The sequence below is a fragment of the Somniosus microcephalus genome, chromosome 4 (assembly GCF_052327205.1).
Source record: "Somniosus microcephalus isolate GS21.2 chromosome 4, FLI_Smic_1.0, whole genome shotgun sequence".
Classification (NCBI taxonomy): Eukaryota; Metazoa; Chordata; class Chondrichthyes; order Squaliformes; family Somniosidae; genus Somniosus; species Somniosus microcephalus.
This window is the reverse complement of record NC_140990.1, coordinates 93,968,299-93,993,146: the sequence shown is the minus strand read 5'-3', so window position 1 is coordinate 93,993,146 and position 24,848 is coordinate 93,968,299. Positions and strand designations below refer to the sequence as shown.

Here is a 24,848-nt window from a genome sequence, read left to right as displayed (position 1 = left end):
CAGACAGGGCGGTGGATACTGACAGACAGGGCGGTGGATACAGACAGACAGGGCGGTGGATACAGACAGACAGGTCGGTGGATACAGACAGTCAGGTCGGTGGATACAGACAGACAGGGCGGTGGATACAGACAGACAGAGCGGTGGATACAGACAGACAGGGCGGTGGATACAGACAGTCAGGTCGGTGGATACAGACAGACAGGTCGGTGGATACAGACAGACAGGGCAGTGGATACAGACAGACAGGGCAGTGGATACAGACAGACAGGTCAGTGGATACAGACAGACAGGTCAGTGGATACAGACAGACAGGGCGGTGGATACAGACAGGCAGGTCGGTGGATACAGACAGACAGGTCGGTGGATACAGACAGACAGGTCGGTGGATACAGACAGGCAGGGCGGTGGATACAGACAGGCAGGGCGGTGGATACAGACAGGCAGGGCGGTGGATACAGACAGGCAGGGCGGTGGATACAGACAGGCAGGGCGGTGGATACAGACAGGCAGGGCGGTGGATACAGACAGGCAGGGCGGTGGATACAGACAGGCAGGGCGGTGGATACAGACAGGCAGGGCGGTGGATACAGACAGGCAGGGCGGTGGATACAGACAGGCAGGGCGGTGGATACAGACAGGCAGGGCGGTGGATACAGACAGGCAGGGCGGTGGATACAGACAGGCAGGGCGGTGGATACAGACAGGCAGGGCGGTGGATACAGACAGGCAGGGCGGTGGATACAGACAGACAGGGCGGTGGATACAGACAGACAGGGCGGTGGATACTGACAGACATGTCGGGCCTTACTTCAGAGTGCCTGCTCCAACTCGATCGATCTCCAGGTCACGTCGGCTGTGGAGAGAAGACAAGAGATGCCTCTTAATCTCAATGCACAAAATGTGCAAACAGAGCCCTGGGGTTCATTTCTGGACTGATAGAATTCTAAAGCAGGGAGTTTATGTTAAACTTGTGTCGAACCTTGGTGAGACCACACTTGGAGTACTCTGCACAGTTCTGGTCTCCATATTATCAAAAAGGATATAGAGGCACTGGAGAGGGTGCAAAATAGATTTACTTGAATGTTACCAGAACTGAGAGGTTATATCGGTCAATAAAGACTGAACGGGCTGGGGCTCTTTACTCTAGACTAGAGAAGACTGAGGGGTGACCTGATAGAGGTCTTTAAAGGGGATTGATAGGGTAGACATAGAGAAGATGTTTCCACTTGTGGGGGGCACCAAAACTAGGGGCCATCAATGGAAGACAGTCCAATAAATCCAATAGTGAATTCAGGAGAAACTTCTTTACCCAGAGAGTGGTGAGAATGTGGAACTCGCCACCACAGGGAGTGGTTGAGGCGAATAGGAAAGCAAATGGTATGTTGGTCTTTATTACAAGAGGATTTGAGTATAAAAGTAAAGACGTCGTACTGCAATTATATAGGGCCTTGGTGAGACCACACCTGGAGTACTGTGTACAGTTTTGGTCTCCTTACCTAAGGAAGAATATACTTGCCATAGAGGGAGTGCAACGAAGGTTCACGAGATTGATTCCTGGGATGGGGGGATTGTCCTATGAGGAGAGATTGAGTAGACGAGGCCCGTATTCTCTAGAGTTTAGAAGAATGAGAGGGGATCTCATTGAAACATACAAAATTCTTACAGGACTTGACAGGGTAGATGCAGGGAGGATGTTTCCCCTGGCTAGGGAGACTAGAACCAGGAGTCACAGTCTCAGAATAAGGGTTCGGCCATTTAGGACTGAGATGAGGAGACATTTCTTCACTCAGAGGGTGGTGAATCTTTGGAACTTTCTACCCCAGAGGGCTGTGGAGGCTCAGTCCTTGAGTACTGTATATTCAAGGCAGAGATCGATAGATTTTTGAATATTAAGGGTATCAAGGGATATGGGGATAGTGCAGGAAAGTGGAGATGAGGTAGAAGATCAGCCATGATCTTATTGAATGGTGGAGCAGGCTCGAGGGGCCAAATGGCCTACTCCTGCTCCTAATTCTTATGTTCTTATGAATAGCATGGATGCATTTAAGGGGAAGCTAGATAAGCACATAAATACTGTGGCAACAAGAGCAGGTCAGAGGCTGAGTATTCTGCGGCGAGTGTGTCACCTCCTGACTCCCCAAAGCCTTTCCACCATCTACAAGGCACCAGTAAGGAGTGTGATGGAATACTCTCCACTTGCCTGGATGAGTGCAGCTCCAACAACACTCAAGAAGCTCGACACCATCCAGGACAAAGCAGCCCGCTTGATTGGCACCCCATCCACCACCTTAAACATTCACTCCCTCCACCACCGGCGTACCGTGTCTGCAGTGTGTACCATCTACAAGATGCACTGCAGCAACTCGCCAAGGCTTCTTCGGCAGCACCTCCCAAATCCGCGACCTTTTCCACCTAGAAGGACAAGGGCAGCAGGCACATGGGAACACCACCACCTCCAAGTCACACACCATCCTGACTTGGAAGTATATCGGCCGTTCCTTCATCGTCACTGGGTCAAAATCCTGGAACTCCCTCCCTAACAGCACTGAGGGAGTACCTTCACCACACGGACTGCAGCGGTTCAAGGAGGCAGCTCACCACCACCTTCTCAAGGGCAACTAGGGATGGGCAATAAATGCTGGCTTTGCCAGCGACGCCCACATCCCATAAACAAATTTAAAAAAACATGAGGGAGAAAGGTACAGAAGGGTGTGTTGATAGGGTGAGATGAAGAAGGGGTGGGGGGGAAGTTGGTGTGGAGCATAAAGGCCAAGACAGACCAGTTGGGCGGAATGGCCTGTTTCTGTGCTGTAAATTCGCTGCAATGACTCGGGGAGATGGTTCTAACCCTGAGCTTACCCATTCATCCGTTACTGCGTGAGTGAGCAAAACTATGGCAGATGGAGTTCAATGTGTGAGGTCATCCACTTTGGACCCAAGAAAGGGAAGTCGGAGTATTTTCTAAATGGCGTGAAACTGGGAACTGTGGAGATGCGAAGAGATTTGGGAATGCCAAGTGCATAAATCATTCAAAGCCGGTGCACAGATACAGAAGTGTGTAAAAAAGGCAAATGGCCGTTATCTCGAGGGGGCTGGAGTACAAAGGGGCGGAAGTGATGCTTCAGTTGTACAGAGTTCTGGTCAGACCCCATCTGGAGAACTGTGTTCACTTCTGGGCATCGCACCTCAGGAAGGATATACAGGAAACTCTCCTTTAACTGGCACCTAAATCCGGAAATCTCTCTTAACCGGCAAAATTCAGGAGTAGGCTCAGGTAAGTTTTACTTTATATTAGTGGCCGGGTAACCAGGGTTCCTGGTACTGTGGCCGTGTAACCGGGGTTCCTGCACCTGTTGCCATGCAACAGGGACGTCTGGATCTGTGGCCGTGTAACCGGGACTCCTGCACAAGTGCCGTGTAACCGGAGCTCCTGCACCTGTGGCCGTGTATGGGGCTCTCGTACCTAAGTATACCTCTCTGTAATCCGGACTTTTTGATCAATCGGCACCACGGTCCCGTCGGTGCCGGATAAAAAAGAGTTTCCTGTATTGGCCTTGGAGGGGGTGCAGCGCAGATTCACCAGAATGATACCGGGGCTAAAAGGGTTAAATTATGAGGAGAGGTTGCTCAGACTAGGCTTGTATTCTCTTGAGTTCAGAAGACTGAGGTGCGATCTGATTGAGGTGTTTAAAATGATAAAGAAAGAAAGACTTGCATTTCTAGAGTGCCTTTCACAACCACCGGATCTCCCAAAGTGCTTTACAGCCAATGAAGTACTTTTTTTTGAAGTGTAGTCACTGTTGTAATGTAGGAAGCGCGGCAGCCAATTTGCACACAGCAAGATCCCACAAACAGCCATGTGATGATGACCAGATCATCTGTTTTTAGTGATGTTGATTGAGGGATAAATATTGGCCAGGACACCGGGGATAACTCCCCCCCTGCTCTTCTTTGAAATAGTGCCACGGGGTCTTTTACGTCCACCCGAGAGAGCAGACGGGGCCTCGGCTTAACGTCTCATCCGAAAGGCAGCACCTCCGACGGTGCAGCACTCTCCCAGCACTGGCACCGGGAGTGTCGGCCTAGATCTTTGTGCTCCAGTCTCTGGAGTGGGGACTCGAACTTACGACCTTCTGACTCAGAAGCGAGAGTGAGATCCGCTGAGCCACAGCTGACGGTGGGGGACGATGGACAGTTCCATTATGTATGGCTAAGTATCACACTGGACAGTGACCTGGGAACATAGGGATCGCTCGACGTAAAAAAGGCCAAGGTCCATCTAGTTCAACTTGTGCCACCCTGGTAGTCGCACGATACAACGATAATGGAGCCGATGACTAAACGATCTCTATCAGTTAATCTACAACAGACCCAGGCATGAGGCCAGCAAAATATTCCTAGTGCTTGAGAGTTTTTGGAAACCATGGGGGGAAAATTCAGTTGCTTTGCGCCTCCCGTCAGAGGGCGCTAATGGGGCGCAAAGCAACTAGCACCCGGGCGCGGCGATGTTTGCGCCGCTCGTGAAATTGACCAGATATTTTGCGGCGGCGCTAAACACTACCGCCACGATCTCCTGCGCCCGCGGATCATGACTTCAGTCGAGCGTGCAACGCCCCGGTAGCGCCCCGGACCAGATATTGAGTGGCGCCCCCTGTCTTACCGCCTGCTGCTAGCAACGGCAGGTTGAGGGGAACATTTTACAGTTGGGAAGGGACTGGGGGAGCACTATTTAAAGGCGACCGCTTCCTGCCTTTTTTTGTCGGCGACATTTTTTCACCACGCATTCTAAGAGAGAGAGAGAGAGAGAGACTTCTGGAGAGATTCAACGCTGTGTGAAGGAGTTTTGGGTACTGAGCAGCACTTTGCAGGTTCATTTTGATTTGACCTTCCTTGCATCGATTTAGAAGAGACTGTGGGGGCTGCACTCTGAGCTCTTTCCCTGGGTCTCTCCATTGTTCTTTCCAGCAGATTTGATGCACAGGTCTCTCCAGGCCGAGATTCAAGGCTGCAATGAGCAGGGTGTGGATGGAGAGCAAGATCGACCCTCCCCTTTAAGAACTGGCCGGCGCCAGGTGTGTCTGTGTTCCATTGCTAACTGACATCACATGAGCTTCGCCAGCGCTCTGAGGTAGCGCCTTGCTCCTCGGCGTTAGCGCCTTAATAGAGATGTGTAGCGCCTGATTTAGCGCTCCAATCACTTCCAGGGGCGATCGAAGCCAAGTTTGCAGTCGGAGGCGATAATTAGCGCCAGGCGCTAACGTTTGCGCCCGGCCAATAATCGCGCCCCAAACGGGGCGATACCGAATTTTCCCCCCATAGGTCCAAAGTCACCTGCTCCTCCCGAGCCTGCTACACTTACCACACGCCGCAGCTCAAATTTCTTTTTTAAAATATGTTTCCCTATAAACTGCCAAAAACAGCTTGGCCTAGAAATTCACTATGGCCCCGCCAGCTGGCTAGCGCCTAAAAGTTAGCGCTGGGCGCGGAGCCAGTTGCGACCGTCAGATATTCAGTTTTTGCGCCCCAAGTCGGAACCGGGCGCTATTCCAGGGTGTGCCCGCCCCCGCTTGGGGCGCTGAAACTGAATTTCAGCGCTCCAGGTGCCGCTGCGACACCCGATGCGGTGCGGCAGGCTGCGGTACTGCAGGCCTCCTCCTTCTCTTAAGGTGGAGGTGCCTGCAACGGGGAGATCGCCGCTGGATTGTGCCGGCAAATGAGCCCGGCACCACGGAGAAGTGCCGGGCTCGCGGAAAGCAGCCGGCAATGCCGCGGGGGGGGTGGTGGAGGAGGCCGGGGAAGGAGGTGCGGGCATGCGGCCGCCGAAAAAGCGGCCGGCCGCACCTCCACCTTTATGCGCCCCACTAAGGCTGCAGTAAGGCCCTGGTCTCCGGATGTTAGTAGCGGCCACCACGGAGGAGGCGGCGGCAACTGAATATGGGCGTCGGGCCAGCATCGGGGCGGAAACGGGGCACTGCGCACACCGATGACGTCATCGGTGCCGGCGCAGCGCTACCGGCTACTGCCGCCATTACCGCCGAGCTCAATATCAGCGCAACCTCCTCTATTGGCGCAGAAGCCCTCTTTGGGCGGTAACTGGCCGCAAAGCTGGCAGCGCCTTACTGAATTTCTAGGCCCTTGTATTTATACAGCAGCCTTAACGTACCCAAGAACGCACCCAAGGCGATTCACAGGAGCGATTATCAAACAAAATTTGACACCGAGCCACATTAAGGAGATATTAGGGCAGATGACCAAAAACTTGGTCAAAGAGGTAGGTTTTAAGGAGCGTCTTAAAGGAGGAAAGGTAGAGAGGTTTAGGGAGGGAATTCCAGAGCTTAGGGCCTCGGCAGCTGAAGGCACGGCCGCCAATGGTGGAGCGATTAAAATCGGGGGATGCCCTTTCAAGTACTCCCAGGTCTACGTTTTAATTTTATTATTGTTCATTCTTGGGATGTGGGCGTAGCTGGCAAGGCCCCTGGCATTTATTGCCCGAGCCTCGTTGCCTCTTGAGAAGGTGGTGGTGAGCCTACTTCTTGAACCGCGAGGTTGGCTGTTTGATACGACTTGGTGGCTTGCTTGGCCACTTCAGAGGGCAGTTAAGAGTCGACCACCTTGGTTAGCCATCATTACCCCCTCCTTCACCGCTCCCTCTTAAGGAGCGGCTCCTTGTCCCTCATCGATGGCCAAGCCCCCTTCGGTGGCTTCCTAGCCTCCCGCTATGCCGTCCCCACAGTGGTTACCTGTTGTAGCTGTTCCAGTAGAGTTCAATGTTGTTCAGGGTGTTTCCTTCCGTCATGTGCTGCCGGTAGATGTTGATCAGTTCCGAGTTGTTTGAGAGCTCTTCCTGCATTAGGCAAGGGATGGGATGTCGGAAGAAAGGAATTATTTTTTTCGACAAGCTGCTTCAGCAACAACAACAACGTACATCTATATAGCGCATTTAACGTAGCGAAACGTAACAAGAGCGATAGCAATAAAAATATTTTTGACACCGAGCCACAAAAGGAGATATTAGGGCAGGTGACCAAAAGCTTGGTCAAAGAGGTAGATTTTAAGGAGCGTCTTAAAGGAAGAGAGAGGGGGGGAGAGAGACGGAGAGGTTTAGGGAGGGAATTCCGGAGCTTAGGGTCCAGGCAGCTGAAGGCACGGCCTTCAATGGTGGAGCGATTAAAATCAGGGGACGCACAAGGTCAGAATTGGAGGAGCGCAGAGATCTGGGTGGGTTGTGGGGCTGGAGGAGATTACAGAGATAGGGAGGAGGGGCGAGGCCATGGAGGGATTTGAAAACAAAGGATGAGGATTTTAAAATCGAGGCGTTGTCGGACCGGGAGCCAATGTGGGTCAGCGAGCACAGGGGGGTGATGGGTGAACGGGACTTGGTGCGAGTTAAGATACGGGCGGCAGAGTTTTGGACGAGCTCAAGATTATGGAGGGCAGAAGGTGGGACGCGTTATTGCATCACTCAAACATCCCAAAAGGCTTCACGATCAAATGCCCGGCAGTCCTTGGCGCTAGTTAGGAGCGTGCAGAATTACCAATGGAATTCACACGGAACGGCTCATCCTGATTATATGGTTCTCATTTGTAAGAAAGGGTTAATTGCTCGAAAGCTTGGTAAAAGCATTTATAACTAATTATAACCTAATGGGGTCTCCTCGACATTGGGGAGACCAAACGCAGATTGGGTGACCGCTTTGCGGAACACCTCCGTTCAGTCCGTAAGGGTGACCCTGAGCTTCCGGTCACCTGTCAGTTTAATTCACCGCCCCACTCCCACTCTGACCTCTCCGTCCTCGGCCTATTACACTGTTCTAACGAGCTCAACGGAAGCTCGAGGAACAGCACCTCATCTTTCGATTAGGCACTTTACAGCCTGCCGGACTCAACATTGAGTTCAACAATTTCAGATCATAACCTCTGCCCCCATCATTTTCTTTTCTCTCTCACATGGCAGCTGTTGGTGATTCTGCCATTGCCATTTACACTTCATCTAGACCCATCTTTTGTTTCTTTACTTGTCCCATTACCATCTCCTTTTGCCTCGCACCCTCCTCCCTTTTGTCATTTAATCTCTTCCACCCGATCACAGACCTTCCCTCTTGTTCTTTCCTCCCCTCCCCCCTTTCCCTGCCCCTACACTTGCTTAAAACCTGTTACATCTCCAGCTTTTTCCAGTTCTGACGAAGGGTCACAGACCTGAAACGTTAACTCTGTTTCTCTCTCCACAGATGCTGCCTGACCTGCTGAGTATTTCCAGCATTTTCTGTTTTTATTTTACAACTAACTAACTGACTGACATAGTGAGCAGCTATTGTGTGGAGGCCAGGTAGATAAGGTGGTTAAGAAGACATACGGGATGCTTGCCTTTATTGCCGTGGCATAGAATACAAGAGCAGTGGGGTTATGCTTCAACTGTATAAAACACTCGTTAGGCCTCAGCGAGAGCACTGCGTGCAGTTCTGGTCACCACATTACAGGTGTAGTGTATGTACCTTTAAGGGGAGAACTACTTTTTACAGCTCCTGTATACTGTAGTACCGGCAGTGACCACACCTGTATATAAACCCTGAGTAGGGATCTGTACGTTTAGTTTTAGAGAAACCCTCATCCAGTAAATACCTGTTGATTGTTCCTGCAGTCTCATGTCTAGTTATTAAAGGACACACAACATCAAAAATACACGGATCTAACAGTGGCGACGAGGCAGATTCGAACCTACCTGCAACTCTGTATTACCTCCCAGGGATTCGCTCCTGGAGATCAGTGGAAGAAAGTTGAGGCCAGAGGCACGGGCGTCGACCACGAGCAACCGCCCAGTCATCCAGCGGAGATTTGAGCATCGCAGGGGAGGCTGTTGAGAGCTGTGCTTGGTTCTCCAGTCACGGTGGTCCAGCGAAACGGGCTGGCAACAGGTACGGCGCAGACCCTTCCCGGACAGCGGCGGCTAGAGCCGACCGACGGCACAGAAAAGGCCGAGCAGCGTTGACGGTAGAAGAGAGAGGGTAGAGCGCACAGGGCGCAGCCGGTGTTCAGGACCGAGCGGCGTCAACGGGAGAAGAGAGAGGGTAGAGCGCACAGGGCGCAGCCGGTGTTCAGGACCGTGCGGCGTCGACGGGAGAAGAGAGAGGGTAGAGCGCACAGGGCGCAGCCGGTGTTCAGGACCGAGCGGCGTCGACGGGAGAAGAGAGAGAGGCGCGAAGGAAAACGCGCAGAGCGCAGCCGGTGTTCAAGGGACAAGCAGCGTCAGCGGGGAAGAAAGGGAAATGCGCAGAGCGCAGCCGGTGTTCAAGGGCCGAGCAGCCGCAGCGGAGAAGAAGGGAGAGCGCGGGAAACGCCATTTTGAGCCGCAGCGGAGGAGAAGGGAGAGCGCGGGAAAACGCCATTTTGAGCCAGTCTAACCACACCCAGGGATGCCGAAGAGTGGCAGTATCACAGCGTTCGACAATGAAGTCGAAGATTGGACGACATATGTCGAACGCATAGAAGTGTACTGTAAGGCGAATGAAGTGCCAGATGAGAGGAAAGCGCTGGTATTGTTGAATTCCATGGGTGCAAAAACGTATGGCTTACTGCGAAACCTAGTAACCCCAGAGAAGCCAGTGGACAAGGATTTCGGAAACATAGGGCTGGATTTTGCTACGGGGGCGGGTTGGAGGTGGGAAACCTACATTCGGGCTTGTTGTCCCGCCTCCATGGAGATGTGGCCAACCCACTGGATTTTCCTCTGATTGACCTTGTTGAACCCGCCCTGTGGGCTCAGCAGGCCAATTAAGGGCCACCCGGCAACAGGTGACGTCAGAGATTGACATTTCATCTGTCAAAAGCTTTTGGCAGATGAAATATCAGTGTATAACAGCTGTTTGAAGCTGTCAAGCACTGAAAAACTGCTAATTCAGCCTCAGTCCTTTCTCAGGATAACTTTAAAATCATTTTGCTGCAGAAACCAAGAAGCTGATTTTTTTTTTTTAAATCAGAGCTTCTGTGGTTCTTGCAGCCGACTCCCGACACCGGAATGCAGGACTCCTGTAAAGGTAAGTAAAAGTAAGTTAAACTTATTTAAACACTTTAAACACTTGCAAAACACTTACCTTTGCACTCCTGCACCCCTCACTCACCTGAACACTGGGCATCTCGACCCCTCCAAGACCTCAGACCCACATCCCGCCTCGAAAACTTTTCGTGGTTTGGAGCTGTCAGGAAGCCCACAAACCAGCAATAAAAATCGCGAATAGGCAAAAAACTACCTGTTAACTACCTGTTAACAGGCAGTTTAATTGCCTTTAATCCCTTCCCGCCTCTGGGAGTCGGGTTCCAGCACTTGTCGGCAACCCGACTCCTATGAAATTGACATGGAGGCGGGATGGGGTCGGGACCCCCGGATCTCCGATTTTTATCGCCCGCACGCCTCCAACCCGACTCCAGGGGCTTAGGAAAATCCAGCCCATAGTGTCAATCCTACAGGACCACTTAAACCCCACACCGCTGCTGATAGCAGAAAGATTTAAGTTTCACAAAAGGAACCAGCATAAAGATGAAAGTAATGCTGAGTATTTAACGGAACTGCGCAAGCTATCGAAACACTGCCAGTTTCGAACGGGACTAGCAGATATCTTAAGGGACAAGTTTGTGTGTGGGCTTCAAAGTGAAGGAACCCAGAAACGGCTTTTATCTGAAAAGGACCTTACGCTGGAAAAGGCTTTCAGCATGGCAGTATCACACGAAGCAGCTGCACAGGGTGCTGCAGAGATACAACAGAGACTGCAAGAATATGGCACAAATGAAATGTCATACGGAACAGTGAAGTGTTATCGCTGCGGCAGAACAACACACGACCATAATGATTGCTGGTTTAAGGACAACGTGTGCAGACAGTGTGGAAAAGTAGGACACATAGCAAGAGTCTGCAGGTCGGGAAAGAAAACCAGCAGCAAGAAATCTCCACAGGAGAAGTACAAGAAGGTACATAAGGTGACGGAGAGTAGTTCAGACGAACAGAAAAGTGATACAGGCTCCGGAAGCAAGGAGCTGGGTTGTCTGAAACTACATAAGGTGATCCAAACGGAGGATCATCAAACTATCTGGGTCACGCTCAAGATAGCTGGAGTCCAAGTGAAAATGGAATTGGACACAGGATCAGCCCCAACAGTCATAAACCGAAGGGACTACAAGTGACTATTCTCACATATACCCTTGAGAGATACAGAGATTGTCTTGAAGACGTACACGGGGCAAAAAGTCTACCCCAAAGGAAAAATAAGGGTGAACGTTGTATATAACAGTAAGGAAACACCAAAAATGGACCTATATGTATTGCCAGATGGAGGACCACCACTACTAGGACGTGAATGGATCAGGAAGATACAGCTAGATTGGCATTCCATACAAGCACTGACTGTAGATGCCAAAAAGGATGACGACGCCACACCTGGACGACTGTCAAAAATGCTAACTGACGCACAAGAAGTGTTCCAGGAGGGACTTGGAACACTAAAAGGCATAACAGCGATGATCAAAATAGAGGAAAATGCAAGCCCAAAGTTTTTAAGGCCAGACCGGTACCTTATGCGATCCGCCCAGCCGTCGAAGCAGAGCTGGGAGGTTTGGAACATTCAGGAGTACTGTCCAAAGTGGACTGGAGCGAGTGGGCCACACCCATTGTTCCTGTAATGAAGAGGTCGTTGAGTAATACGCCTGGGGAACCAAAGAAAGTTCGCATCTGTGGGGACTTTAAGGTGACAGTGAACCCAGTCCTTCACACGGTACAATATCCACTTCCGCGGATTGAAGATATTTTCGCCTCGCTATCTGGAGGGAAATGCTTCACTAAGATTGATCTGGCCCAGGCGTACCTGCAAATGGAGGTAGAAGAAGCCTCGAAACAGTACCTCACGATCAACACTCATAAAGGTCTCTACCAATACAATCGGCTGGTGTTCGGGGTAGCATCAGCTCCGGCTATTTGGCAAAGGGCAATGGATGAAGTCCTGCAAGGGATACCAGGGACCCAGTGTTATTTGGACGACATCCTGGTCACGGGCGAAAATGACAGTGCTCACCTTGCCAACCTGGAGCAGGTGCTCACTAGATTGAAGGAATATGGGCTCCGAGCAAATCGCCAGAAATGCGAGTTTTTCCAGAAGCAGATTTCGTATTGTGGCCACGTTATTGATGAAGAGGGGTTACATAAGTCCCCTGAAAAGATTGAGGCAGTAGTCAAGGCTCCAGCACCGGAAAATGTGTCACAACTGAGGTCGTTCCTCGGGCTGGTGAACTACTACCATAAGTTCTTGCCGAATTTGTCTACAGTACTACACCCACTGAACACCCTACTGCAAACGGGGGTACCATGGAAGTGGAATGACGAATGTAAATGAGCTTTCCAGAAGTGCAAAGAATTGATCACATCAAAAGAGGTGTTGGCTCATTTCAACCCAGCACTACCAATTCAGTTGGCGTGTGATGTATCACCCTATGGCATTGGAGCGGTGCTGTCGCACAAGTTCCCGGACGGCTCGGAGAGGCCGGTAGCCTTTGCGTCTCGGTCACTAACCTCAGCCGAGCGTAACTACGCCCAGATTGACAGGGAGGCCCTCAGCCTAGTGTGGGGAGTGAAAAAGTTCAACCACTATCTGCACGGGCAGAAGTTCACCTTGCTGACTGACCACCAACCACTTGTCTCCATCTTTAATCCAAAGAAGGGCATGCCGGTGATGACTGCGCAACGGCTACAAAGGTGGTCCCTTTTTCTAGGGGCGTACCAATATGAAATTGAGTATAAGGGCACGAAACAGCATGGAAACGCTGATGGGCTATCACGCCTGCCACTGCCTACTGCGGAGGAAGCACCAGCAGTGGACCCTGTCGAAATATTTCATTCGACTATAATTGAACGCTTGCCAGTAACTAACGCTGATATAGAGAAGGAGACCCGAAATGACCCGACACTGTCTCAGGTATATGACTTGACGGTGAAGGGATGGCCAGCACATGGCGACTCACTGTTGCCAGCATTCTCATCCAGAAGAGAACAGCTGTCAGTATGCCAGGGGACCTTGATGTGTGGATCCCGAGTGGTAATTCCACCCAAGTTAAGGGAGAGAGTGCTCAATGAGCTTCACGAAGGCCATCTGGAAGGGGTGAAAATGAAAAGCCTTGATAGGGCTTATGTGTGGTGGCCGGGGATCGATCAGCAAATCGAGGACCTGACAAAGAGCTGCTCAGGATGCCAGAAGGTCCAAAATGCACCACCACATGCCCCTCTACACCCATGGGAGTGGCCCTCATCTCCATGGCAACGGGTGCATATTGATTTTGCTGGTCCATTCATGGACTCAATGTTTCTAATAGCCATGGATGCGCACTCGAAATAGCCTGAGGTGATCAAAATGTCGTCCACCACCACGGAGAAAACTATTGCAGTCCTACGGACCATATTTGCCAGGAACGGCTTGCCAGAGCAGATTTGCTCTGATAACAGACCACAGTTTGTGTCCAAAGAGTTTCGAAGATTCATGAAAAGGAATGGGGTAAGGCATTACACATCCGCCCCGTATCATCCAGCCACAAATGGATTGGCTGAGAGGTTCGTACAAACCTTTAAGAAAGCAGTAAGGGCCATGTGCGATGACGACATTCCACTGCAGCATAAGGTGGACAATTTCCTGTTAGCCTACAGAAATGCGACACATGCAGTCACCAACCAGACCCCGGCCATCATGTTCTTTAACCGAAGGTTGAGATCTCGTCTGGATTTGCTCAGACCAAATGTACGAAGAGATGTTGAGAATAAGCAATTCCAGCACATCAATGAGAAGCCACCAAGGAGCTTCAATGTAGGGCAACCAGTCTTGGCCCGCGACTACCGAACAGAGAAATGGCAACCAGGAACGATATGCACACGGCAGGGGCCACTAATGTACACAGTGGATGTTGGGGAGAACATTGTGAGACGCCATGTCGACCAGATGCTAGAGTCACAGGAACGAGTCAACCCCATGTCTCGCGCACCTGGTGATGAACCCGACATACAGGTAGCATCTACCCCAGAAACAGTAGCATCGGAAGCTGATGAACCAACTGACGACAGGGGGCCTCCGCACCAAGAACAAGACACTCAGGAAAGGCGCTATCCAGAAAGGATCAGGAAGCCGCCCCAAAGACTGAATTTATAAATGGACTATTTTCAGTTAATGTGCATGTTAAAAGTATTAATTGTTAAATGAATGTTATGGTACTGTCAATCTAAAAGGGGAGGAATTGTAGTGTATGTACCTTTAAGGGGAGAACTACTTTTTACAGCTCCTGTATACTGTAGTACCGGCAGTAACCACACCTGTATATAAACCCTGAGTAGGGATCTGTACGTTTAGTTTTAGAGTAACCCTCACCCAGTAAATACCTGTTGATTGTTCCTGCAGTCTCGTGTCTAGTTATTGAAGGACACACAACATCAAGAATACACGGATCTAACAACAGGAAAGATGTGATTGCACTAGAGAGGGTACAGAGGAGATTTACAAGGATGTTGCCGGGAGTAGAGAATCTTCGCTATGAGGAAAGACTGGATAGGCTGGGTCTGTTTTCCTTGGAACAGAGGAGGTTGAGGGGAAACCTTATTGAGGTGTATAAAATTATCAGGGGCCTAGATAAAGTGGATAGAAAGGACCTATTTCCCTTAGCGGAGGGGTCAAAAACCAGGGGGCACAGATTTAAAATAATTGGTATGTTTAGAGGGGATTTGAGGGGAAATTTCTTCACCCAGAGGGTTGTGGGGGTCTGGAACTCACTGCCTGAAAGGGTGGGAGAGGCAGGAACCCGAACCACATTTAAAAAGTACTTGGATGTGAAACCTGCAGGGCTACGGACCAAGAGCTGGGAAGTGGGATTAGGCTGGTAGCTCTTTGTTGGCCGGCGCGGACACGATGGGCCGAAATGGCCTCCTTCCGCGCTGTAACTTTCTATGATTCTATGATTCACAGCAAAGTTGGCAAACTGTATCCCGTCGCTGAAGCCGGAACAAACCTCAGCTGCAACGCCAGCGAGGCAGGACGTGACCAGGAACACGGGAAGTAAGTGCGGTACGCGCTGACTGGATTAGGCGGCGTGTAGCTCCGTTTCCTGGAGTGTAATGGACGAGCGCTCGGGCCGTTTTGTGCAGAAGGATTTCGAGGCGAGGGGCGAAGCTTCCAGGAGGAATCATAGAATCACAGAAATTTATAGCGCAGAAAGAGGCCATTTCAGCCCATCATGTCCGCGCAGGCCGATAAAGAGTTATCCAGCCTAATCCCACTTTCCAGCTCTTGGTCCGTAGCCCTGCAGGTTACGGCACTTCAAGGGCACATCCAAGTACTTTTTAAATGTGGTGAGGGTCTCTGCCTCGACCACCCTTTCAGGCAGTGAGTTCCAGACCCCCACCACCCTCTAGGTGAAGAAATTTCCCCTCAAATCCCCTCTAAACCTTCCCCCAATTACTTTAAATCTGTGCCCCTTGTTGACCCCTCTGCTAAGGGAAATAGGTCCTTCCTGTCCACTCTCTCTCTCTCTCTCGAGGGGCCAAATGACCTACTCCTAATCCTACGTCCCATGCCCTATGTTCTTATCTAGGCCCCTCATAATTTTATACACCTCAATTAGGTCTCCCCTCAGCCTCCTCTGTTCCAAAGAAATCAGACCCAGCCTATCCAATCTTTCCCCATAGCTAAAATTCCCCAGCCCAGGCAACATCCTCATAAATCTCCTCTGTGCCCTCTCCAGTGCAATCACATCCTTCCTGTAATGAACAGGAACAGACCTATCGCCGAACAGCAAGAAGTACACGTCTCCCCAGGACGGAGCGGACGATATACTTTCCGCTTGCTCCTGCAAACCACCGCTCGTGAACTGTAATGCGTTAAGTTTTACAAGTCTTAAATAAAGTATCATTGTATCCAATTGGAGTTGAGACGAATTCCCTGCACACTCCCTTTTCTCTTAGTGGTCAGGCCGCACTCATAGAGGACTGTGCACAGTGCTGGTCTCCATACTATAAAAAGGGGTGGAAGATGCCTGTGCATGAATTACATAGAAACATAGAAGATAGGAGCAGGAGTAGGCCATGCGGCCCCTCGAGCCTGCTCCGCCATTCAATGAGATCATGGCTGATCATCCAAATTCAGTACCCTGTCCCTGCCTTCTCCCCATATCCCTTGATCCCTTTAGCCTTAAGAAATATATCTAACTCCTTCTTGAATATATTTAATGAATTGGCCTCAACTGCCTTCTGTGGTAGAGAATTCCACAGGTTCACCACTCTCTGGGTGAAGAAATTCCTCCTCATCTCTGTCCTAAATGGCTTACCCCTTATCCTTAGACTGTGACCCCTGGTTCTGGACTCCCCCGCCATCGGGAACATCCTTCCTGCATCTAGTCTGTCTAGTCCTGTTAGAATTTTATACGTTTCAATTAAATCCCCTCTCATTCTTCTAAACTCTAGCAAACATAAGCCGAATTGACCCGCTCTCTCTTCATACGTCATTCCTGCCATCCCAGGTATCAGTCTGGTGAATCTTCGCCGCACTCCCTCCATGGCAAGAACATCCTTCCTCAGATAAGGCGACCAAAACTGCACACAATACTCAAGGTGTGGTCTCACCAAGGCCCTGTACAACTGCAGCAAGACATCCTTGCTCCTGTGCTCGAATCCTCTCGCTATGAAGGCCAACATTCCATTTGCCTTCTTACCCGCCTGCTGCCTGAATTCTTTTAACGTGGGGTGGCCGTTGCACACCAGCTACCACACGAGCTTGACAATGGCAAGGGGATCCAAGAAGATTGGAGACCAGGCTCTGCTTCATCACACACACAAACATACTGCTACTGTCCTCCTCCCTCCTTCCCACAGGTCCTCTCTGCCTGGGCATCATAGGCTGCAGTGTGGTCCTCCCGACCCCGCTGCTGGTCCATGCGACATGGCAAGAGAGCCCCAGATGGGCAGAGGAAACGCTTCAAGGACACCCTCAAAGCCTCCTTGAAGAAGTGCAACATCCCCACCGACACCTGGTAATCCCTGGCCCAAGACCGCACAGAGTGGAGGAGAAGCATCCGGGAAGGCGCCGAGCACCTCGAGTCTCTTCACCGGGAGCAAGCGGAGGCCAAGCGCAAGCAGTGCAAGGAGTGCACGTCAACCCAGGCACCCCACCCACCCGCCCCTTCAACCACCATCTGCCCCACCTGTGAGAGAGATTGTAGGTCCCGCATTGGACTCATCAGTCACCTGAGAACTCATTGTTAGTGTGGAAGCAAATCATCCTCGGTCCCAAGGGACTGCCGAAGAAGAACTATAAAAAGGACATAGAAACACTGGAAAAAGTGCAAAAACAAAGATTTACAAGGATGGTACCTGAACTGAGAGATTACAGCTAGCAGGAAAGATTGAATAGGTAGTGGCTTTTTTCTGATAGAGGTCTTTAAAATTACAAATGGGTTGGACAGGGTAGATTTTTTTTAATTCATTCATGGGATGTGGACGTCGCTGGCAAGGCCAGCATTTATTGCCCATCCCTAATTGCCCCTTGAGAAGGTGGTAGTGAGCCACCTTCTTGAACTGCTGCAGTCCGTGTGGTGATGGTACTCCCACAGTGCTGTTAGGGAGCGAGTAACAGGATTTTGACCCAGCGACGATGAAGGATCGGCGATATATTTCCAAATCAGGATGGTGTGTGACTCGGAGGGGAACTTGGAGGTGGTGGTGTTCCCATGCACCTGCTACCCTGATGTGGAGAGAATGTTTCCACTTCTGGGAGAATCCATAACTAGGGGCCATGAATACAAGATAGTAACGAATAAATCCAATAGGGAATTAAGGATAAATTTCTTCACTCAGAGAGTGGTTAGAATGTGGAACTCGCTAACACAGGAAGTGGTTGAGGCAAATAGCGTAGATGCATTCAAAAGGAAACTAGACGAGTACATGAGGGAGAAAGGGAACAGAAAGATATGTTGAAAGGCTGAGATGAGGTAGATGGAATGGGAGGAGGCTCGCGTGGAGCATAAACACCAGCACAGAGTAGTTGGGCCGAATGGCCTGTTTCGGAGCAGCAATTCCTTCACATCCTGTAGAGCCCTTTATCAAAAATCATGGACGCAAACCTTCGACCAGTGTGTCGTACTCACCTGGCTGAACAGATGAGCGAGGATCACATCACTCAGAGAACTGGTCAGACCAGTGATCTAAACAAGAGAGAGTCACAAGAGGTTAACCTCGATTAGATTCCAGCCTGTAACTCACTCCCGGGTATCTGTTATTCTATATATAAACCACCCCGAACCCCTCGATTAGATTCCAGCCTGTAACTCACTCCCGGGTATCTGTTATTCTATATATAAACCACCCCGAACCCCTCGATTAGATTCCAGCCTGTAACTCACTCCCGGGTATCTGTTATTCTATATATAAACCACCCAAACCCCTCGATTAGATTCCAGCCTGTAACTCACTCCTGGGTATCTGTTATTCTATATATAAACCACCTCGAACCCCTCGATTAGATTCCAGCCTGTAACTCACTGCTGGGTATCTGTTATTCTATATATAAACCATCCGAACCCCTAGATTAGATTCCAGCCTGTAACTCACTCCCGGGTATCTGTTATTCTATATATAAACCCCCCGAACCCCTCAATTAGGTTCCAGCCTGTAACTCACTCCTGGGTATCTGTTATTCTACATATAAACCATCCGAACCCCTCGATTAGATTCCAGCCTGTAACTCACTCCCGGGTATCTGTTATTCTATATATAAACCATCAGAACCCCTCGATTAGATTCCAGCCTGTAACTCACTGCCGGGTATCTGTTAGTACCCTGTTGCCTCACCGCCCTCCTCCCCCCGCCCCTGCCCCCCCACCCACTCTTCATGTACGTACCTTGGAGGCTGCCCAATCCATCCAGCCCTTGGCATTTGGATCAACATTGAGCAGAACCAGCCCCTCCACCAGATCGGGAGAGTAGCGCTGTGGAAAACAATCGCACACCAGTCACTTACAGCACTTGGTGAAAACCCGTGTTTACAAACCGCCCCCGAGACAGATAGAAAGGAATCGGCCAGCTGCAGATGGGGCCTGGTGTTCAAAAGAAACCCGTGGCGTGGGAGGAAATCCTTCAGGCCCTCATTCCCCCTCACGTAACTCAACATCAACTAACGCCAGAAAATGCTGGAAACATTTAGCAGGCCAGGCAACATCCGTGGAGAGAAGATAGAGTCAACCTTTCCTGTCAAACCCTTTGTCAAGACCAGCCATCATCAAGCAAGTGGGTCAAGAAAGGACCCGATCGCGGGTATAAAATATTAAATGGGATAGAGGGGGTTAAGGAGGGACCCGATCGAGGGTGTAAAATATTAAATGGGATAGAGGAGGTCAAGAAAGGACCCGATCGAGGGTGTAAAATATTAAATGGGACAGAGGGGGTCAAGAAAGGACCGGATCGAGGGTGTAAAATATTAAATGGGATAGAGGGGGTTAAGGAGGGACCTGATCGAGGGTGTAAAATATTAAATGGGATAGAGGGGTTAAGGAGGGACCCGATCGTGGGTATCAAATATTAAATGGGATAGAGGGGGTTAAGGAGGGACCCGATCGAGGGTGTAAAATATTAAATGGGATAGAGGGGGTTAAGGAGGGACCCGATCGAGAGTGTAAAATATTAAATGGGGTAGAGGGGGTTAAGGAGGGACCCGATCGAGGGTGTAAAATATTAAATGGGATAGAGGGGGTTAAGGAGGGACCCGATCGAGGGTGTAAAATATTAAATGGGATAGAGGGGGTTAAGGAGGGACCCGATCGAGGGTGTAAAATATTAAATGGGGTAGAGGGGGTTAAGGAGGGACCCGATCGAGAGTGTAAAATATTAAATGGGACAGAGGGGGTTAAGGAGGGACCCGATCGAGGGTGTAAAATATTAAATGGGATAGAGGGGGTTAAGGAGGGACCCGATCGAGGGTGTAAAATATTAAATGGGATAGAGGGGGTTAAGGAGGGACCCGATCGAGGGTGTAAAATATTAAATGGGATAGAGGGGGTTAAGGAGGGACCCGATCGAGGGTGTAAAATATTAAATGGGATAGAGGGGGTTAAGGAGGGACCCGATCGAAGGTGTAAAATATTAAATGGGATAGAGGGGGTTAAGGAGGGACCCGATCGAGGGCGTAAAATATTAAATGGGATAGAGGGGGTTAAGGAGGGACCCGATCGAGGGTATAAAATATTAAATTGGATAGAGGGGGTTAAGGAGGGACCCGATCGAGAGTCTAAAATATTAAATGGGATAGAGGGGGTTACGGAGGGACCCGATCGAGGGTGTAAAATATTAAATGGGACAGAGGGGGTTAAGGAGGGACCCGATCGAGGGTGTGAAATATTAAATGGGATAGAGGGGGTTAAGGAGGGACCCGATCGAGAGAGTAAAATATTAAATTGGATAGAGGGGGTTAAGGAGGGACCCGATCGAGGGTGCAAAATATTAAATGGGATAGAGGGGGTTAAGGAGGGACCCGATCGAGGGTGTAAAATATTAAATGGGATAGAGGGAGTTAAGGAGGGACCCGATCGAGGGTGTAAAATATTAAATGGGATAGAGGGGGTTAAGGAGGGACCCGATCGAGGGTGTAAAATATTAAATGGGATAGAGGGGGTTAAGGAGGGACCCGATCGAGGGTGTAAAATATTAAATGGGATAGAGGGGGTTAAGGAGGGACCCGATCGAGGGGTATAAAATATTAAATGGGATAGAGGGGGTTAAGGAGGGACCCGATCGAGGGTGTAAAATATTAAATGGGATAGAGGGGGTTAAGGAGGGTCCCGATTGTGGGTATAAAATATTAAATGGGATAGAGGGGGTTAAGGAGGGACCCGATCGAGAGTGTAAAATTTTAAATGGGATAGAGGGGGTTAAGGAGGGACCCGATCGAGAGTGTAAAATATTAAATGGGAAAGAGGGGGTTAAGGAGGGACCCGATCGAGGGTGTAAAATATTAAATGGGATAGAGGGGGTTAAGGAGGGTCCCGATAGAGGGGTATAAAATATTAAATGGGATAGAGGGGGTTAAGGAGGGACCCGATCGAGAGTGTAAAATATTAAATGGGATAGAGGGGGTTAAGGAGAGACCCGATCGAGGGTGTAAAATATTAAATGGGATAGAGGGGGTTAAGGAGGGACCCGATCGAGGGTGTAAAATATTAAATGGGATAGAGGGGGTTAAGGAGGGACCCGATCGAGGGTGTAAAATATTAAATGGGATAGAGGGGGTTAAGGAGGGACCCGATCGAGGGTGTAAAATATTAAATGGGATAGAGGGGGTTAAGGAGGGACCCGATCGAGGGTGTAAAATATTAAATGGGATAGAGGGGGTTAAGGAGGGACCCGATCGAGAGTGTAAAATTTTAAATGGGATAGAGGGGGTTAAGGAGGGACCCGATCGAGAGTGTAAAATATTAAATGGGATAGAGGGGGTTAAGGAGGGACCGATCGTGGGTGTAAAATATTAAATGGGATAGAGGGGGTTAAGGAGGGTCCCGATCGAGGGTGTAAAATATTAAATTGGATAGAGGGAGTTAAGGAGGGACCCGATCGAGGGTATAAAATATTAAATGGGATAGAGGGGGTTAAGGAGGGACCCGATCGAGAGTGTAAAATATTAAATGGGATAGAGGGGGTTAAGGAGGGACCCGATCGAGAGTGTAAAATATTAAATGGAATAGAGGGGTTAAGGAGGGACCCGATCGAGGGTGTAAAATATTAAATGGGGTAGAGGGGGTTAAGGAGGGACCCGATCGAGGGTGTAAAATATTAAATGGGATAGAGGGGGTTAAGGAGTGACCCGATCGAGGGTGTAAAATATTAAATGGGATAGAGGGGGTTAAGGAGGGACCCGATCGAGGGTGTAAAATATTAAATGGGATAGAGGGGGTTAAGGAGGGTCCCGATCGTGGGTATAAAATATTAAATGGGACAGAGGGGTTTAAGGAGGGACCCGATCGAGGGTGTAAAATATTAAATGGGATAGAGGGGGTTAAGGAGGGACCCGATCGAGGGTGTAAACTATTAAATGGGATAGAGGGGGTTAAGGTGGGACCCGATCGAGGGTGTAAAATATTAAATGGGATAGAGGGGGTTAAGGAGGGACCCGATCGAGGGTGTAAAATATTAAATGGGATAGAGGGGGTTAGGGAGGGTCCCGATCGAGGGTGTAAAATATTAAATGGGATAGAGGGGGTTAAGGAGGGACCCGATCGAGGGTGTAAAATATTAAATGGGATAGAGGGGGTTAAGGAGGGACCCGATCGAGGGTGTAAAATATTAAATGGGATAGAGGGGGTTAAGGAGGGACCCGATCGAGGGGTATAAAATATTAAATGGGATAGAGGGGGTTAAGGAGGGACCCGATCGAGGGTGTAAAATATTAAATGGGATAGAGGGGGTTAAGGAGGGTCCCGATTGTGGGTATAAAATATTAAATGGGATAGAGGGGGTTAAGGAGGGACCCGATCGAGAGTGTAAAATTTTAAATGGGATAGAGGGGGTTAAGGAGGGACCCGATCGAGAGTGTAAAATATTAAATGGGATAGAGGGGGTTAAGGAGGGACCCGATCGAGGGTGTAAAATATTAAATGGGATAGAGGGGGTTAAGGAGGGTTCCGATAGAGGGGTATAAAATATTAAATGGGATAGAGGGGGTTAAGGAGGGACCCGATCGAGAGTGTAAAATATTAAATGGGATAGAGGGGGTTAAGGAGGGACCCGATCGAGGGTGTAAAATATTAAATGGGATAGAGGGGGTTAAGGAGGGACCCGATCGAGGGAGTAAAATATTAAATGGGATAGAGGGGGTTAAGGAGGGACCCGATCGTGGGTGTAAAATATTAAATGGGATAGAGGGGGTTAAGGAGGGTCCCGATCGAAGGTGTAAAATATTAAATGGGATAGCGGGGGTTAAGGAGGGACCCGATCGAGGGTATAAAATATTAAATGGGATAGAGGGGGTTAAGGAGGGACCCGATCGAGAGTGTAAAATATTAAATGGGATAGAGGGGGTTAAGGAGGGACCCGATCGAGAGTGTAAAATATTAAATGGAATAGAGGGGTTAAGGAGGGACCCGATCGAGGGTGTAAAATATTAAATGGGGTAGAGGGGGTTAAGGAGGGACCCGATCGAGGGTGTAAAATATTAAATGGGATAGAGGGGGTTAAGGAGTGACCCGATCGAGGGTGTAAAATATTAAATGGGATAGAGGGGTTTAAGGAGGGACCCGATCGAGGGTGTAAAATATTAAATGGGATAGAGGGGGTTAAGGAGGGTCCCGATCGTGGGTATAAAATATTAAATGGGACAGAGGAGTTTAAGGAGGGACCCGATCGAGGGTGTAAAATATTAAATGGGATAGAGGGGGTTAAGGAGGGACCCGATCGAGGGTGTAAACTATTAAATGGGATAGAGGGGGTTAAGGAGGGACCCGATCGAGGGTATAAAATATTAAATGGGATAGAGGGGGTTAAGGAGGGACCCGATCGAGGGTGTAAAATATTAAATGGGATAGAGGGGGTTAAGGAGGGACCCGATCGAGGGGTATAAAATATTAAATGGGATAGAGGGGGTTAAGGAGGGACCCGATCGAGGGTGTAAAATATTAAATGGGATAGAGGGGGTTAAGGAGGGTCCCGATTGTGGGTATAAAATATTAAATGGGATAGAGGGGGTTAAGGAGGGACCCGATCGAGAGTGTAAAATTTTAAATGGGATAGAGGGGGTTAAGGAGGGACCCGATCGAGAGTGTAAAATATTAAATGGGATAGAGGGGGTTAAGGAGGGACCCGATCGTGGGTGTAAAATATTAAATGGGATAGAGGGGGTTAAGGAGGGTCCCGATAGAGGGGTATAAAATATTAAATGGGATAGAGGGGGTTAAGGAGGGACCCGATCGAGAGTGTAAAATATTAAATGGGATAGAGGGGGTTAAGGAGGGACCCGATCGAGGGTGTAAAATATTAAATGGGATAGAGGGGGTTAAGGAGGGACCCGATCGAGGGTGTAAAATATTAAATGGGATAGAGGGGGTTAAGGAGGGACCCGATCGAGGGTGTAAAATATTAAATGGGATAGAGGGGGTTAAGGAGGGACCCGATCGAGGGTGTAAAATATTAAATGGGATAGAGGGGGTTAAGGAGGGTCCCGATCGAAGGTGTAAAATATTAAATGGGATAGAGGGGGTTAAGGAGGGACCCGATCGAGGGTGTAAAATATTAAATTGGATAGAGGGAGTTAAGGAGGGACCCGATCGAGGGTATAAAATATTAAATGGGATAGAGGGGGTTAAGGAGGGACCCGATCGAGAGTGTAAAATATTAAATGGGATAGAGGGGGTTAAGGAGGGACCCGATCGAGAGTGTAAAATATTAAATAGAATAGAGGGGTTAAGGAGGGACCCGATCGAGGGTGTAAAATATTAAATGGGGTAGAGGGGGTTAAGGAGGGACCCGATCGAGGGTGTAAAATATTAAATGGGATAGAGGGGGTTAAGGAGTGACCCGATCGAGGGTGTAAAATATTAAATGGGATAGAGGGGTTTAAGGAGGGACCCGATCGAGGGTGTAAAATATTAAATGGGATAGAGGGGGTTAAGGAGGGACCCGATCGAGCGTGTAAAATATTAAATGGGATAGAGGGGGTTAAGGAGGGACCCGATCGTGGGTGTAAAATATTAAATGGGATAGAGGGGGTTAAGGAGGGTCCCGATAGAGGGGTATAAAATATTAAATGGGATAGAGGGGGTTAAGGAGGGACCCGATCGAGAGTGTAAAATATTAAATGGGA

The 24,848-nt window shown here is 49.6% G+C and overlaps 1 protein-coding gene across 6 annotated transcripts in view; it reads right to left on the bottom strand.

Moving 5' to 3' along the window:
* ndrg2 (NDRG family member 2) overlaps positions 1-24,848 on the bottom strand; it is a 347,609-nt gene that overhangs the window by 18,061 nt on the left and 304,700 nt on the right. For all 6 annotated transcript variants that reach the window (XM_085985081.1, XM_085985084.1, XM_085985087.1 and 3 more), the window contains 4 exons: positions 18,907-18,993; positions 18,154-18,210; positions 6,744-6,847; positions 812-856 (listed from right to left, as the gene is read on the bottom strand). In XM_085985081.1, coding sequence (XP_085841207.1) covers positions 812-856; positions 6,744-6,847; positions 18,154-18,210; positions 18,907-18,993 — 293 coding nt within the window. The remainder of the gene's footprint in view (positions 1-811; positions 857-6,743; positions 6,848-18,153; positions 18,211-18,906; positions 18,994-24,848) is intronic.